At 41.6% G+C, this 18,506-nt stretch overlaps 1 protein-coding gene across 1 annotated transcript; it reads right to left on the bottom strand.

The window, feature by feature from the left end:
* Positions 1-2,254: 2,254 nt before the first annotated feature.
* Positions 2,255-18,129, bottom strand: PARD6B (par-6 family cell polarity regulator beta). The gene is made up of 3 exons (XM_077873574.1): positions 17,948-18,129; positions 13,300-13,522; positions 2,255-5,415 (listed from the first exon to the last, which is right to left on the bottom strand). Exons 1-3 carry the CDS (start codon positions 18,011-18,013, stop codon positions 4,592-4,594), a joined length of 1,113 nt encoding a protein of 370 aa, XP_077729700.1. The 5' UTR covers positions 18,014-18,129; the 3' UTR covers positions 2,255-4,591.
* Positions 18,130-18,506: the final 377 nt, after the last annotated feature.

Below are 18,506 nucleotides of genomic sequence, written 5' to 3'. Positions count from 1 at the left end.
TTACCGGACAGCACTGCTGGATACTAGCTGTGCCGAAGTTCTAGCCTTGGGTTTTCAGCTACGAGCCAATAAAGCTTTGTATTTCAGCGGTTGAAGTCGGGTTTATTCATAATCCACGGAATCCAAAGGAGAAGCTTCAGTTAGCACTCTCCGGACGTGGCCGTGCACATGCTCTAGGATTCACTGGGGTGTTTTCCTTCCTTGGAGGCAGCGTGCCAGAAAAAAATCCTCCGGGTCCAGAAGCGTAGTTAGGCAAATGCCACTCAGGAACACTCAGGCCGCGTCACTGTTCCTATCACTTCTTCAATTAGAGGAGAGGGAAGATGTAGAACAGATGGATGTTGGACACAGATGTCTTTCCTAAACACCCGTCTGTGTTTATCAGTCTAAGAATAATTAGAATTGTGGATAAATTAAGAACACAAGCAGCTTCCCCCATTAGCAAGTGTTTTGGGGAACCTGACTGGCTCAGTCTGAAGAGCATGTGACTCAGTCTCGGGGTTGTGAGTTCGAGTCCCATGTTGGGTATAGAGATTACAAAAAAAACCAACATTAAAAAATGTGTTTTGGGGGGCAGCCCCCATGGCTCAGTGGTTTAGCGCCGCCTTCAGCCCAGGGCTTGATCCTGGAGACCCAGGATCGAGTACCACGTCAGGCTTCCTGCATGGAGCCTGTTTCTCCCTCTACCTGTGTCTGTGACTGACTCTCTCGGTCTCTCATGAATAAATAAATAAATAAATTAATTAAATTAATTAATTAAAAAAATAAAATCTTAAAAAAATGTGTTTTTGGGCCCCTGGATGGCTCAGTCAGTTAAGGGTCTGACTCTTGGTTTTGATTTGGGTCATGATCTCAGTGTTGTGGGATCGAGCCCCGCATCAGGCTCTGTGCTCAGCATCAAGTCTGCTTGTCCCCCTCCCTCTTTTCCTTCCCCCAGCTCTCTCAAATAAATAAAAACAAAAATTTTTTTAATTTAATTTTTTAAAAGATTTTAAAATTTATTTACATATGAGAGACACATAGAAAGAGGCAGAGACATAGGCAGAGGGAGAATCAGGCTCCATGCAGGGAGCCCGACGTGGGACTCGATCCCGGGACTCCAGGATCACGCCCTGGGTCCAAGGCAGGTGCCAAACCCGCTGAGCCACCCAGGGATCCCCCCCCCTTTTTTTTTCAAAGTCAAGACTTTTAACGTCTATAAGGCACTCCAAAACCTCTGTTTAGAAGCTTAGCTGACAAATCACTGGCAGACACACTCTTAATCACCCCCAGTTAAACTCTCATCTATCCAGAGGATGGGAAAATCAATCAATTGTTGCTAACCATTAGTTCGAGCACTTTAAGGCATACAGAGGGGAGGGTTAATTTTTCCCTGCAAACATCTGTTTTTTTACCCAAAATCAACTCTTTACCCAGAACTAGAAACTTGGAAGCAGCAGGGATTTAAGATACAAACAATACCGAGGTCATATTTTAGGGGGTGAAAGGGATGCTTTTGTTCCACACCATTGTTTCATGGACCCTGAAAACCCAGAGATAAATACCAGGTATTGAATGCAACACAGTCTGTACCAATCAATGATGTAAAGAGTTCTTTGTACACGATGTTGAATTTTTTTTTTACAATGTTGAATTTTTACTCAGAGGATTGCCAATCTGTTTTTAAATTGGGGGAGGGAATTAGAAAGATTATCCCTCCTCCACCCTGGCTGGCAGTTAGTGCAGGGATCAGCTAAGCCAATGACAGTGATGAATTTGGGATTAGAAATGGCTCAGTAGGAGGGTCTGATCTATCTCACGGCTTTCCCATTGTCCAGTATAAACCGAACCCAATCTGTACAGGCAATGCCACATAGGGTAGTAATAAATAACGTAACTAAGTGAATTTGAATCTCAGAAGATAAACTTTCCCATTACAAACGACTTTAGTCTTGTTCCAAATCACCTTACTGCAAATGATAACTCTGCATGGATATCACACATAATCTCTCACACAATCAGAATAACTACATTTTAAATGCTATCTTCCTATATGATAATCATATGCTCACAGTTGCAGGCAATGTATATACAACTTGGTATTTATCTTTTAAAAATCAAAAGGAGGCCAGGATGTCGTTATAACTTGGCAATTTTCTTCCTACTCATTTTATTTATTTATTTAATTATTTATTTATTTACCTATTCATTTTATATAATGAGTGCTCGGTAAATATCTGTTGGGTGACTTTTCATATATTTGCAAACAAGAAAGTAGCCTTTATACAAGTCTATCTTTATTTGTAAAAAATAATATACAACTAAAGCTAATTTGATTTTTAAAATCAAAGTTCATTTAGTGATAATGTACATTTTATAATAAAATTGTAGTAAAATACTGACATTTGATAGTTTAAACAAAGTATCATTCATGTAAAAATCATGTTGTCGCATGTAAAATTTAATTAGAAAATTCATAGTTCACAAAAGTACATATATTTTGTTGATAGCTCATGAGAACATTATCTTAAATTTACTCAAGATACAGAACAAAATTCACAGTTAGGCTTGACATTTAGTACTATAAAATTTTATGCTTAATCCTCTGTTAATAAGGTACACTTGAAATAACTGATTCAGGCTACCAACGAACTGACATTTTACTGCATAACCAAGATCTATTGGTTTTACAATATGTCTAGCAATCAATTATTTCACCAATAATTTAAATGAGAAATCTAGTTTTAAACACCATTGACATATACCCTTAGCAGGATAATTAAAATAAAAAGCACTAGCAGCTTTGATTTACATTTTCATGAAGACATACAAGACAAATCTGTACTTTATAGTTAAAATTTGTACAAAAAGTCAAGCCCTGAAGTATTTTTCCAAGAGAAAAGTTCTGATGTTAAAACTCTGTTTAAAAAAAGAGAGAGAAAGAGAGAGAGGTAGTGTGTGAAAGGATTTTTACTTAAAAGGTTGAACCCCTGCACCGCTCATAATATAAATGAAATTTAACCTACATGTTAACATTTTGCCATTCAAGAGTCAAATTTCTAGAACTCACAGGTTATGGCTGGAATGCCGTCAAAAAATAGTGGTATACAAGTGGAAGAGTTTGGTGAATTCAACAAAAAAAAGTACATTGCGTTACATAGTGTTGTGCAGTTAATAGTTTAGTGATAATCTGTTTAGTGGTAACATGAGCAAAATACATGGAGTATTCGGAGTCAAGTGACCTTCCTTCAGTCCAAGACTTCTTCATGTATCTTTACCATAGAGAGAAAATATCCTTCAAAACGGAGTCGCTTAATTCTTCATTGTTTCCATAGCACGCAACTGTTACAAAGGTACCCATTCTAGCCCTACCATAAAATTAATTAATAAATAACTCTGAGAGAAATAGCCATAAGCCCCAGGGAACTTATGGACCTCACACTATTCTTGGTTTCTATATACAGGCATACTGCAGTGCTTGTGCACGTTGTACAATGGAATCAGGTGAGGAATGGAAGTTAGCAGCCTTACCCTTCACTTGTTCTAAGTGGATGCGTTGGAAAGTAATAAATAGCCTCATAAAATTAATAGCAATAAACTCTACCTGCCTGAGGTGAATACTCTATATTTTTTTCCATAAAGTGTAGACAGTGTTCCTAGAAATCCCATGAAGGAAAAACCAAATATCTCATATAAAAAAAGTGCACAAGTTTGTCCTGTGTGTAAAAATCTCTTAAGTTGGGTGCATTTTTTTAAATCCAAAATGATTCATACTACTTGAATATATTAAAAGTGTATGAAAGCACACCAACAAAACACGCATAAACAACAAAAGGAATATTTCCAATGAGATAGGAATGAGGATGAGATTAAGGAGTCTCATGTGCTACCACCGTTGAATGGAACTGCCTTTTACCATGTTAAGTTACATGCATATGGAATGAGCATGTAAATATGAAACTTACAGGATGAATATGATTTGAACTTGAACAACTGTTACAGTTTCTTAATTCAGGAACATGGCTTCAATGTTTTATAACATAGGAGGTAACTCCCAAAAATAGGCAATTGGTTTGATTTCTTAGATACTAGAAGAAAAAAACATTTGAAAAAATTACTTGTAACAATTAGCAACAAAGGAACAGACATTAGAAAATCAACATAAAATACAGGGAACATAGAAGCTGAGGTCCCCAAGATACCAAAGGACAGAATCAGATTTCTTCACATTAGAATTTAAAAAAATATACTTAAAGAAAAAGCTAACTGGGCTCTGCACAGCAGGTTAAATATGCAACCACTTCGAATGGAAATGATCTGGTCCTCTCCTAGTTCTGAAAATGTGCTCTAACATCCAGTTCTCTATAGACAAAATAGCAAAAAGCATATAATTTCATTAGCAAAGGCCCCTTTCTGACTTAAACTCACCTCTGACAAACTGAAGTTTATATTAACAATTATCAAACTACTATTTTAATAACATTTTAAGCTTGCAATATTATTTTTCTCATGCCTACTCCAGGTCACTGGTTCAGAGGTATATATGCTTTAAACTAGCCAAATTTACAAGTCCCTATGGTGTCCTCACTCCGAAGACATTCAGACAAAGGTTTCATAGTGTTATAATTGTTCCATCTTCTTCTAAGAGTTTTTGATCCGGAGCACGTGTTTCTGTGTTTGTGCCACTTGCTATGGGGGCTAAGCTCACTTCATTGGAAGGAATAAAACCATTCTGTCCAGACTCAAAACTGAGTTCTATTTGTGTTAATGATTCGAAGCTCTCGGTATTAGGAACAGCTTTAGGAATCTGCTGGGGCACTCCGTTATCTTCAATAATAATGTCATCTTCATCACTGTCTTCATCCTCTGGCTCAAAGCTTGGTTCTACCTGCTGGGGATAGCCCAGGAGACTGTTATCCGTGGACTGGCCAGAGCTGCCGGAAGTCCGACTGTTCCGAACAACATTATTCCTCTGGTTTGCTGGTCTCACTGTTATGATGAGGTTGCGGCTGTTTGCGATCATCATGTCTGTTACTTGATCAAGACTCTTCCCTGAAACTTCTATGCCGTTAACTTCTAAAACTTCATCATTAACAGCTAATAGTCCTGTGCTTTGGGCCAGGCCTCCTGGGACAAGTCTGGATATAAAGATCCCTGGGACCTTCTCTAAGCCATGCGGTGTGACCCTGACACTGGAGCCATCCCGGATGTAGAATCCTAAAGGTTTCTCAGTGCCGTATTTGTAAAGACGAACCCTACGATGTGTTTCTGGGAGAATATCCACGTCTATGATAGAAGACACAGGTCTGAAGTCTTGGGGCATACTAATGACTATATGTGGCTTTTTTCTGTGGTTGTCAGGACGTAATACATTGGTCAAAACATTTTTCTTCTTTATTAGTGTGTCTGTACCAAAGGCACTGTAGTCTGCTTCTTCTGTTTAAAAATAAAATAAAATAAAATTACAGAAATGCTGTAAAAACACCCATTTAACCACAGTTGAATCTATATAGAAGGGATAACTCACATGTGTTGGTACATAAACAATTTAAATATTAGCTTGTTTTTAATCATCAAAATATAGTGCAGTAGTTAGATTTGCTGAACTAACACACAACCACTAGGGGGCCCTCTCAAGCACACGTCATAAAATCCCAAATGCTGAATTTGATAAACCTCAAGGATGATTAAATAAAATTGAGGGGAAAATGAAATTCTGATAAGCCTTACGAACGCATTCTGAAACATCATTTCAAATGAGTTACTTAAAATGTATTTTCCCTTCATTTGTTTTTTAAGAAACTCCAGGCTGGCTGTCTATCTCTTACTCAATGATCTAAAATGGGACACTTATGATTCCCAAGGTAAATCAAGAGAACGAACCTACACCACAGGCTAGCTGGGCAGATAATGTAATTAAATGAAACAGTATGCAATGTAATTAGATGAATGTATATCTAGAACTTAGGAATTTTGGTTTTCTGCAAATAAATGTTCTCCCTCAATTTTCTGGGGGAGTTCTTCATTTTCATTTCCTTACTTTGGAAAACTTTTTTCTTTACTGTGTGAAAAACAATGAAATGCAAAGGAATCTGTCTCGGCAGTAGTGGCGGCAGCGCAGACAACACAGAGTGGGAGGACTGGCAAACTGGAGCGCCCTGGCCTCCTGGAATGGCACAGTGGCCCCTTGCTCCTGGCAGTCTTTCTTCGTCTATAGCAATCTGTGTGGCCAAATCCAATTTGCCACGGAGCCTTGTTTTTTAAGTGAAAATTTTCTCATTTTTAAATGCTGACACCCAATTAAATAACAACAAAACCCAGTTTGAGTCAAATAACATCTGTGAGTTGAATTCATTCTTCCAGCCAGCAGTCTATAATCTCTGATGTAAACTAAGGGAAAACTGGGCATCTAAACCCAGATACACATTCTTAAATCACACTGCTGCAGGAAAAGACCTACAAACAAAACACCTCATCAGAGAATGAGAGGTAGAAAAGGAAATGAAATCATCAGGCATAAAACTTGAAATTATGTTTCAAATATAACAAAGAAGAAACTTAAAAGTCAGAATCTTCAAGGGTAAAAATATATTTCATAAGAACAAAGGAGACAAAAGCCCCCTCCCACAAGGAGCTAATTCAAAACCCTAGTCTCAGCTACTGCTCCAGACAACAGTACTCTCAAACTGAACTGTGGTTGGACAGGGTTCAGTTTACATGCTTTCCCTTGACTCTCACACTCTATTGACAATTATAATCATCTTTCCTCTCTAAACCAGGAAATTAAGGGTACAAAATAATGATTAAGAGTACAAAATACAGAGAAAAGACTGGATCTTAATTTTCTTGGTGGGCCAATACCTTACCCATGTACAAACGAGTATTAAGTGTCAGGTGTGTGACTGAGTATGGAGAACCTTGGTATTTTTTCTGTGCTTCTTTAACATTCTTCAAAATGTTGCAGAGAAACATACAAGACTAAGGGTACCTTAATTTTTGGCATTTTTCCCTTCTGGGGATAACTGTCTTCATTTATAAAGTATGTACACTGTGTTCTCAGAGACAAATTTATTTATAATTCGGCTTTGGAAATTAACCCACTGACAGGAGAATCTTTTTGGCAACATTTAACCAAGAGCCTATCAATGGTAGTCTTCTACTTAATGTATTTTCTCAAAAGTATATGTTTTCATTTTAAAACAATTAAGAAAACTCACATAATATTTATAAGGAAAATTCGAGACCATACACACTGAGAACAAAATTAAGTTGCCTGCATGGGAAACCCGATGAAAAAAAAAAGAGAAAACCACCCCAAATCTGCATAATTTGGCATCGCATCCAGACTGTTTGAATGCTCTCTGCTAAATTCTCAAAAGCAATATGCCCCAGTACAAAGGCACCTTTGTTCTCCCATCTAGCTAATCAGTTTCCAGCCACTGGGAAAAGAAATATTTTGGCAGAAAGCCAGGGTGCAGAGTGTTAAAGTGTAAAGGTGACTGTCCACAGGGAACCAGGAGTTCACTTTCTACCTGAGTCTGTGTATCAAAGCACTAAGCTGAGAATAAGATGGAAAGTTTGCAAACCGGGTTCACAGCAACCTCCCTGCTGTAAAAACCCAGGCTTATGCAACAGAACATGATACAGGCTTATACAGCAATCCCTCCCTCATCCCAAGCCTGTCCCTCAGCCACAATCTCGGCTGACTACAATCAACAAGGATCCACTTGGAATGCCTCTGAGTAGCCAAACTGCATGTTTCACTTCCTTACATGCAGAAAGCACAGTCCTGTGCTTTACTTATAGAGGGACCTTGTGGGTACTCCCTCTAGACCTCTTACTCTTTAAACAGTTAATTCCGAAAAGCCTGGTTATCTCATTCCTTAACTCCCAGAGTTCCAAGTCACAGATTCAGAGCAGGGGGGTCAGGGTCTAGTAGTGGTAGGCACAGATACACAAAATAAAAGCCTACAGTGTTAAAGCAAACATGGGGGGGGGGGAGCGGAGAGAAAAAACCAAAACCCAAACCCTCAAATAAACCCCATCATCATCCGTGTACAGTAACAAAACAGTAACAGTTCATGGTAGGGTCATCAAGAAAGTTCAAGATTATGACCCATTTGAAGTTCAGTGAGAAGACAGGGAAGAATGAAGTAATTTTTGTAATTCTTCTATTCCAAGGTTGACAACCTTCTCCCCTGAAGAGCTGTATGTAAGTACTTTAGGTACTACAGGTCATACAGTTGCTGCTCCAAGACCAGCCATAGCCAATACATAAAGGAATGAGCATGGCTATGTTCCAAGAAAACTTTATTTACAAAAACAACCAGCAAGCCTTGTTTGCCAACCCTTGTTCTAATCCAAAATGGTTAAATGAACTAGATCTGGCAACTTTTAATGGATTAAACATCACCTAAAGCAATATTCAAACTAAGCAAATCCCTCCCCTTCCTAATATAAGAATAACCAATCACTAAACATTTCAGAATCATTGCAATGAGGCCAAGCTTTGTGTTCTACGCTGCAGATTCAGCAAACAAAAGAGTTAAGGTGGGTGCTTGCTTTCATGGTGCTTACTTACAGTGACAAGAGGAGATGGCAATTAGCAACTGCAAACAAGTTATTACAAAAGGAGCCAAGAGCAGTGGGGTAGGAGCCTAACCTGGCTTGCCAGGTGAGGCAAGGCTTCTTCTTCTTCTTCTTCTTTTTTTTTTTTTTAACAATTTTATTTATTTATTCATGAGACAGAGAGAGAGAGAGGCAGAGACACAGGCAGAGGGAGAAGCAGGCTCCATGCAGGGAGCCGACGTGGGACTCGATCCCGGGACTCCATGATCACGCCCTGAGCCACCCAGGAATCCCTGAGGCAAGGCTTCTCCAGGGAATTGACGTTTGTGCTGAGATCGGAAAAGAAGCCAGTAGCTAATCAGGTAGAGAGAAGGAAGAATGTTCTAGGCAGAGGATCTAACAAATATAGAGAAGGGCAGGATGAAGTAGGCGAAGAAATCCAATAGGGAGAAGGAGGGGAGGGAGGAGGAGGAGCCAAGAGCCCAGCCAGAGGCCAAGCAGACAAGCCCCCACCCCCCCAGGGATTATGGATTTCAGCCTAAGGGCAATGGGAAGATAGGGGATTACTGCCGTCATTTTGGATGGTGCCTGGCCTGGAGCAGAGGCAGTGCTGATGGGGAAACAAATCCCCAAAATAATTAGAACCATTGTAATAGGCTTGGTGACAGACTGAACAACAGGTATGTGTCATAGGTGACACCCAGGTTTCTGTCGTGAGCAACTAGTATCATATACTCTTCTTAATACAGCTTACAATTAAGATGCATATCTCTTAGAGCATTTCTAAATCAAACTGAATTCATTAAAAAGTAATCTGAAAGTACACCTACAAACTAATGTCCACTGCACAGTTCTCAGAGAGGGCTAAGTGCCTGCCCGGGTGTCTGGGCCACCAAGCCATGTCTTAAGCGTGACAATACATAAAGCAAGTAAGGCCTTTCTAGTGTCCCCAACTCTTGAATAAATCCAAGGTGTAAATGCGTTTGTCTGAGGTCATACAAACACAGGTGCTAGCACAGCAAGAAGTTGTGGTGTGGAAATCCTGATCAGATCAGGTGAGGAGTCTGTGCTCATCCAGACCCCAGACCTGGTTGCCCATCATGACTTAAACTCCAACAGGGGATGGGGGGTGGCAAAAGATCTGGGAATCCTCTTTGTGAACATAACTCTTCAGATAGCAGGGGTTTTGTTTTCTTTTGTTTCTGCTTCCACGTTAATAGCCCTAGAGTAGGGAGTTTTTCTTTTAAAATAAACTTTTAGGGGAATCTGGGTGGCTCAGAGGTTGAGCATCTGCCTTTGGTTCAGGTCATGATCCCAGGGTCCTGGGATCGAGTCCTGCATCCGGCTCCCCACAGGGAGCCTGCTTCTCCCTCTGCCTGTATCTGTCTCCCTCTGTGTGTCTCATGAATAAATAGATGAAATCTTCAAAAATAAATAAATAAATATATAAATATTTAAATAAATAAATAATTTTTTATGGAACATAAAACCTTTCAAGATATGCAATGATACAATCTTTGAATTCACACTATATAGTTTATGCATTCAACTCTGAGCTTTCACTTCAAAGAAACTTCTAGTAGATGCATCAAATTTTAAAAGATCACAATCTTTAAAATTTAAATTTTAAGATTAAAAAAATTTTAAATCTAAGCTTTAAAAAATGGTTTTAAAGCTTGCTTCTTAAAAAATCACTTGGTGTCATACAACTGCTGCCCTGTTGATTCCTAAACTGGAGCCAACAAGCCAAGAAAACAGAAAACGTATTGTAATGAAGTAGTAAAATATCACTATACTTAATGTTATGCTTTATATTAATTTCCTGAATTTAATGTCCATTAAAGTTTACCTAAAATCAGCTTTCTGCTCAAGCATCTGTTGTTTTGTTTTTTAAGATTTATTTATTTATTCATGACAGAGAGAGAGAGAGGTAGAGACACAGGCAGAGAGAAGCAATGCAGGGAGCCGGATGTGGGACTCGATCCCTGGACCCAGGACCATGCCCTGAGCCAAAGGCAGACAGACGCTCAACCGCTGAGCCACCCAGGTGTCCCAGCATCTGGTGAGCTTTAAAAAGAAAAAAAGTATCACTGTGAATCACAGGGTGCCATGTAAGTCTGTAAGACAGACAATAAACGAGATAACTCATATATATGAGGTAATTCCAGGTCTGATAAAGATTGCAGGGTCAGGGGGCTTTGGCTAGGGTGGTCCAAAGAGACCCCTCCGAGAAAGTTATTTGTGGTAAGATCTGAAGAACGAGGAGGAAGCCACAGAGAAGCAAGGAGAAAAGCAAGCACAAACGCAGAGGGACAGCAACAACCTTTCCCAGTTTGAGAAAGCAAGCCAGCCAGCCCGGTCAGCTACAATGAGGGAGTGGGGGAATGGAGAAGGATGACGTTGTGAAGTCCAAAGCAGGAAGGGTTTATTCTGGATGCTGTGGGAAGCAGCTGGGGGTAGGGGGATGGGCATTAAACAGGAATAACTTGACCAGCTTACTTTTATGCTTTCCTTAAGTCATACTTGTATTACATTTATATTCTTAAAAATAAAAATGCTGTTGAATGCACTGCCTATTTCTAAATAAAACTTTTTTTTTTTTTTAAGAGGGAAGGGAGGGGGAGAGGGAGAGAGAATCCTAAGCAGGCTCTCCACACCCAGTGCAAAGCTGAACCAGGCTCAACGTCACAACCCTGAATCATGACCTGAGCCAAAACCAAGAATCAGACACTTAACCCAATGAGCCACTCAGGCGCCCCCTTCTAAATCAAATTCTAAGGGCTGTTTACTATTGTACATTTATTTCTAGGACATAGAAAACTTCTTCTGTTCACATGTAAATGTATCTAAAATGCAAACAGAAGAACATAATCATCCTTAACAGATGTGAGGATTAATCCCACAATCATTAAGTGTTACAACGCCAGTAATAGAAACATATAGGGGGATAATACAACTCCTGTCATCTAACAGAAAGGATAATCCAACAAAATTTTGTCAGATGGCAGTAGTTTAAAAATAGTCACTCCACATTTGAATACACCTTCCAAACAGCAGTGAAGTTTTTAATGAAAGTTATTGCTAACAAGAATGGCCTACTTATCAATAGTTATTGACATTATTCTCCTTGAAATGACAAGTTTCACTTGAATGCTTTATCTTCTCTTCTCTACTGATGGTGTCTCCAACAGTCTATACACAGTCTATCGCTGGTCTTCATCTCTGCGAGGCCTTATCTCCTGAGAATTTCAACTATCACTTTTCCACAGATTTTCAGTCTTCCCTGACTGGGCCTCTAGATTTTTTTTTTAAATACAGATTTTATTTACTTATTTGACAGAGAAAGAGAGAGAGAGAGAACACAAGCAGGGGTCTGGCAGGCAGAGGCTGAAGTGGGCTTCCTGCTGAGCAGGGAGCCCGATGTGGGGCTGGATCCTGGGACCCTAGGGAATCATGACCTGAGCCTAAGGCAGCTGCTTAACCCACTGGGCCACCAAGGCACCTCAAGGGGCTCTAGATTTTGATCCAAGTTTCCTGTCTACCATTTCCAGATGTGGAGTGGTTAAAACTCACCAGCCTAAATATCCTAAAACCAAACCCATTTTCTTTCCAAGTTAATCTCCCTCTTCCAAATTGTTTGTTTATGGCACCATCCCAGCCATAAGACCCAGACCCAGAAAGCTGTGGGACTCCTCTACAACTCCCTGCCCTCCAGTGGGGAGCACAGTGGAAAGCACAGTGACTCTCAAATGATCAGATAAGCCCTCTTTATCTGACACTCCTACTTCGTCACTTGCCTCCTCCACTGGGGCAGCTTCTGAGCTATCCCTTCACCACCAGCTCCTTGCTCTCTCCTCTTAAGACCACTGCTCACTCCAACTCAACCCCCAAAAAACAAATCAATCTCCCTAGATTAACACTCTAATTGTACCACGCCACTGATAAGTATCTATGAAATCCACCTCAGGGGTCTCTGGGAAAATTAATTTGTGTTTCTAAGTACTTTGTAAAGAGTCAAGTGATATGGACATGTTACTGTTAGAGGTTTATTTTGTTGGTGGACTTTAGTTCCTCCAAACCCAGAAACACAAGCTACATAATCAGTGGAATTTCAAAGCCCTGGGAGTGGTCCAAGACTTATCAACTGATTGGAAATAAAGTTTCACCTTCAAGGTTAATTCCTACCCATTCTATCCAACTGCTCTCTGGGTTGGTTTATAAACATGGTAAGGCTTTCATTATCCCACCAATACTGAGCTTGCTGCTGTCACGCGGGCTTTCTAAACCTCTGTTTACCAAAGAAAAAAGAAATAAATGGCACACATCAGGCCTAGGTAGGGGCAGGCAGATACAGACACAGAGAAGGCCACAAAGTTAAAAAAAAAAAAAAAGTTATAAAACTCAAAATACTTTTGAAAATGCTTGTCATACAGAATGGTTATTTCAAATGGTCTTTTGCAAGATTAGTATCAGCATTTAAATTCCTCCAAAATAATGACTTGCTATCTAATTTTCCAGATAATTAACCAACTTTATTTGTGACAGGTTATCTATCAAGTGGCAAATACAGCACTTGAAAGTTGGCTGCCACCAAAAAACTGGAATCTTTCTCTGATTTCAAAGTCATAGTCTATCTTTCTGGAATGGACAAAATTCTATTCAACAAAGTAGAGGATTCAATGCATATCCTATCAATGAGGAAAATAAAGTACTTTTATTTCTAAAATAATTTTTTTACCCAGTGGTACTTACCCTTTTTTTGTATAAAAATCCTAAGCAGTGGATTGGCCGTTGAAACAGCTTTGTGATAATTATCATCATTATTTATAGGTAGTAAGTCTCCATGGATGTCTGCATAGCCTACTAAAACGTCAACATTGGGTATCTTATGAACATGTTGCAGTAATCCATAAAACTCCTCAAATTTTCCAGGTTTTGATCTTTCCAGTGAAAACCGACGAAATTCAGCTCCAAACTACAAATACAATAAACATAGTAATTAACAACAAAGCAAAGCAAGAGTAACAGGACCCAATCTGAAAATGCATTCCATAGGCAAATTAACAGCCATACCATTTACCTTAATAAAAAAGATAGTTGCAGTGACACAGTCTATTATCAGAAATCTCATTATCTGGAGATAAAACAGCATAAGAGAGATACAGGAATGTGCCTTCTAACTGCTATGTCTCTGAAGGGCATTCCCTTCAAGAGATGCAGGCTCTACTCAATCCCTGGGGTACTCGGGCCTCACTGGGGACTGTCCTGCAATAGTGACTCAGCTCAAACCCTGTCTGGAGCCCAGATCCTGACAGCAGTCGTCTTCCCACTCAGGCCATGGGGTAAAAACGCTGTGACCAAATCTTTATTTTGGCTATTAGCAAAAAGCACCTAAATTTCTTCCTCTATAAAAGGGATTATGATTTCATAGGAAGTGGCAAAAATTAATAGCAACATATAAAAAAGGGACTTTGAACTTCTTGGCATTAATAAGGTATGATACACACGGGAGGTATATCATATAAGAAATAGGTCTAGAGATAAGGAGCATTTTCCATATGAGAACGCCGGAAAAAAGAAGCTTCATTAATACATAAAATATATACCCTACAACCATCCAATTAACGCAAGAAGTGTTTATGTGCTTGGCATAGTGTCTGAGCCCTACAGATGGAAAGGCTCAGGCCAGCAGCAGGAGCTCACTCATGAGTGCATAAAGAGGACAAAGACATCAGAGAGGTATTAAGGGACCAGAGAAACACCTCTATCATGCCCAATTCTGATTCTTACTCTAGAATCACACCTCTGCTCTCCAAACGCCAGCTTATAAAGTGGCTGTTATTCAGCACTCAGGACTGGCTTCATCTGGTCCCTGATAAACAGGATCTATGACTTACTATGGGCCCAGCGTGGCATTTCCTCCATGTGGAAACCTAGGTAAGGTTAATCAGCCTTCCTCTAAAAGTGTCCCAGTCACAAAAGTTTAGAAAATGCTACAAACCTATAATCACACTCTTAGGAATCACTGTGGAAACTAAATATTAAAGATTCAGTTTGGTCCTACGGTTTTTTTTTTTTTAATTTTTTTTTTTCAATTTTTATTTATTTATGATAGTCACAGAGAGAGAGAGAGAGAGGCAGAGACACAGGCCGAGGGAGAAGCAGGCTCCATGCACCGGGAGCCCGATGTGGGATTCGATCCCGGGTCTCCAGGATCGCGCCCTGGGCCAAAGGCAGGCGCCAAACCGCTGCGCCACCCAGGGATCCCAGTTTTTTTTTTTTTTTTTTTTTTAATTTTAAACAAATGTTTGCCAAATGTGTTCAACCACTGAAATCATTTTTCCTCTAAATACCTACTATTAACAAGAAATACTAATGTATCCTAATGTAATGTAGTACTAACACAGCCTTAAGCATCATGCAGAGAAAGTCCCCGTCAGGATAATTTGAGCAGGTTACAAATGTGTTAATTCATCTTCACTAGGACCTATGACATAGCTGGAGTCACTGTATCTGTTACACTGAAGAAGTTCATCAGTACTAATACTACTCATTAGTATTAAATTAAAACCTCGCTAAAACCTCTTACTTCTAATAAATAAAAGTTTCCAAAACACATTCCTGAAAATAAACATCAACATTTGTCAAGAACACAAGGTGACTCATACCTAAAACTCTCAAAAAGTTTAGTCACACCTTCATGTTTCAAAGTAAATAAAAACTCGGCAACACCCTTCATATCAGAGCTAGTCTTATGATGTTATCAAAAGTCACAGTTTCTCCTCCATGTTCTTTATTCTGGTATCACAATGCAAAGCTCCTAGTGCTTTCTGATTCATGCCAGGGTTTATCACTTCTCCAGGTACGTGAATGAAAGTTAACATCTAACAATTGAACATCGCAGGGCTCCAGCGTCTTTGTTAAAGCTTTTGGGTGAAAATCCTTTGCTCAACATGTATTTCTCTTCCTTATAGGTTATGATAAAAACAATGAAAAACTGTATGGCTTCATAGCAGATGTGCCCTTTTGCAAATGTTAGCAGAAAACAAAACCAAACAAGAGAAACTGTTATGCTTCTTGCAGAGAAACAATAGGATTAAGAGAACGTTTTACTACATGAAGAAAAATACTAAGACAGACATAAAATTAAGACCGAGTCAACAACTTTTCACTACATGAACCATTTATATAACTCTTTAGGCCAATCTAGTTTGTCCTGGCCACCCAGGATGTGGCCTTCTCCCAGCATCTGTTGGTACATTCGAGAAATGCAAAGTTAATTTTAATGCTGTTTGCCCATGAATAATAAGTAGAAAATGTACGGCCCAAAGACTGTTCCAAGGTTACTGAGGGATATCACCTTCATTATTAAGAACTTCCCCAGCTCTGCTCAGATGATACAGTTGACACTGTTTTCTATGCAGAAGAAAAAGAGATCTTGAAATGTGGATCTGCACGTTACCTGGCTGTGGTTACAACTTCCCGACAATCAGTTTTGAAAAAAGCTGTGATATCACCAAGGCAGGGACAAAGAGAAATATTGTTTCAAACATCTGTCTAAATACTTTTGATCTAGAACAACAAGAGGAACCACACCTCATTTGGTGCAGGTCCTCAGAATGCCTCGATTCTTTTTAAGAGACATGGTTCACTACGAGTGCAGCATGGCAGCTCAAATATACAACGTGTAGTACAGATGTAAGTGTGGGAAAGATTCACAGGTCAGTTGAGAGAAGAGAAAGGGCAGAAAGCCTGAAATTCCAGTCCCAAAAGTGCTCCAGGTTTCTAGTCCAGGAGATAAATTACCATTTGATTGTATTTATCGGTGCACCTAGACTCTCTACTCATTTTTTTCCTACGATAAAAAGTTCAAGACTTGTTACCAAGATTAGGACCACAAACTGAATTTTAAGATTATGCAATATCATAAGTGTTTTTCTTTTCTTAACCTCAACCTCCACAGACGCAAACTAGATTTATGGCAGAAATGCCTGAGAAAGTTCAACCAGTGGGCACAGAACCACTACCGCTGCTATACCGCTCGAGGAAAAATCCTGTATGTTTGGAGTCATCTTAACCCTTAGCTCAAGCCATGTCCCTTCAATTTGCTCTGGTGATTCTGTGCAGGGCACAGGAAAGAAAAAACACAGTCCTTAAATTGCTATAATTACATTTCTATTCTTATTAAGCAGAACGGTTTCTGTGAACCCACTTGCCTATCCTGCTCCAGAGGTCACAAATAACATTTTCAAACGATGTTTAAAATGAATGTAGATACTCTTGATGTGAAGATCTCAGTTCCCAGCAACTCACAGAACTTTGCTTATCAGCTCTAGATAAAACCATTCCACCCCCAGGCTCCGGGGAGCTTTTCTTACTCCACTTCACTCAAAACCACTCCCTGATTTTGGATTTGCCCTCTGTAGTCTTACACTCAATGGTGTTTCGTTATTTTTGAAGCTGATCTGCTCGTACTGTTCTCCCATTCTTGTGTCTTGGTTTTGTTAACTGTTTTTAATGTTCTCAAAAACACGTTTGTTCTACAGAGTCTAGAAGTTATCTGTAAAAAGCCTTCCAGGTTTTGTCATAAAAGCAGAGCCTGGCGAAGTCATAACCTTTCTGACCCCTCCGTTTTCTCAAGAGAATCAAACTAGATTATCTGAGCTCCTTTGGCTCTTCAACTCACAAAATGCTTGCTGAAAATGCTGCTGTGGTTGCCGATCACCTTCAAATTCCAGCTCGAAACCCCCTTTGGAAAGCATTCTCTAACTAATCCCTACAGACTCCCCTGCTCGGGGAGCCTTGCAATTTAGGAATTCAGTGGATATGGACGGAATTTTCAGCAGGCTGGCATACCGTCGGTCAGGAAGGAAAACACTTGATGTGAAAAGGCAGCACGATGGAATGAAGAGAGCATCCAGCCTCAAACTGTAAAGGGCTACTCAAACGAAAGGTGATAGTGTTAATTCTTATAAATAGGACGCATACCAAAGGGAGTGCTGGAAAAATCCCTAGCAGGAAGCAAAGCCAACTTTCAAAGGGCTCTTCAGGGCCCTGGGCTCGCCGTCTCACCGCTCGATGCACCCCTGGACCACGGGAAGGGGTAACATTTTGTGACCGCGCGTGTTTCCAATACCTGCTACTCACAGGCCGGGAGCTACAACGTCCCCAAGCCTCCGCCCACACTGCGCTCAGACGCCTGCCATCCCCGCCCCGGGCTGAGACCCCAGGAGGGCAAGGGCTCCGCGGGCCTTCCCACCTGGGCCGGGAGCAAACGCAAGGCCCCACCCTCGCCCGCTTCTCGGCGAGTGCACCGGGCAGCCCCGCACGCCCCGCGGCCGCAGCCAGCGGGCAGCCCCGGCCCCCCGCCCCCGCCCCCGCCGGCCCCGGGCCCGCGCACCTTGCTCTTCACCTCCATGGTGCCCAGGCAGCCGCTGCCCGCCCCGTGCCGGTGGCTGCGGTTCATGCTGAGGCCGGGCCCCGCGGCGGCCTCCTGCGGCCGGGCCGCCCCTCGGGAGCGCGGGGAGTCGCGGCCGGCGGGACGGGGCCGGGGCCGGGGACGCGGCTGCGGCCCGGGCGCCTCCGCACCGGCACCTGCAGAGCGGCGGCCGCGACTCGGCTTCTGGGCGCGGAGCTCCGCTCGGCCGGCTGCTCGCGGCGGCACCGAGGGTCCGACTGGCTGCGCGGCGGGCGGGGACGCGACTCCCTCCCTCCGGGCCTCGGCGGCGGCCGCGACGGCGGAGGGGGCGGAGCACAGGCGACGGGCGCCGCGAGCTCGCTCCCGGCCGCCTCCCCCGCCGGCCCGCGCGCGCGCACCCGAGCCCGGGAGGGAGCCGCGGCGCGCGCGCGCTCACCTGCAGCCTCGGCAGAAGCCTCGGCGGCTCGCGCTCCGCCCACACCCAATAGGAAGCGCGCACCTGCGCCCGCGCCGCCAGCCAATCGAAACCCGCCTCGCGAGC

Source organism: Canis aureus, chromosome 26 (assembly GCF_053574225.1).
Source record: "Canis aureus isolate CA01 chromosome 26, VMU_Caureus_v.1.0, whole genome shotgun sequence".
NCBI classification, from domain to species: Eukaryota; Metazoa; Chordata; class Mammalia; order Carnivora; family Canidae; genus Canis; species Canis aureus.
This window is presented reverse-complemented; position numbering and strand designations above follow the sequence as displayed.

Excerpts from the sequence above, each read along its gene's own strand:
- PARD6B (XM_077873574.1), bottom strand. The coding sequence starts at position 18,013 with ATGAACCGCAGCCACCGGCACGGGGCGGGCAGCGGCTGCCTGGGCACC. Across the intron at positions 13,523-17,947 it reads CCATGGAGGTGAAGAGCAAG|TTTGGAGCTGAATTTCGTCG; the intron begins GTGCGCGGGCCC and ends TTGTATTTGTAG. Across the intron at positions 5,416-13,299 it reads GATTTTTATACAAAAAAAGG|AAGAAGCAGACTACAGTGCC; the intron begins GTAAGTACCACT and ends ATTTTTAAACAG.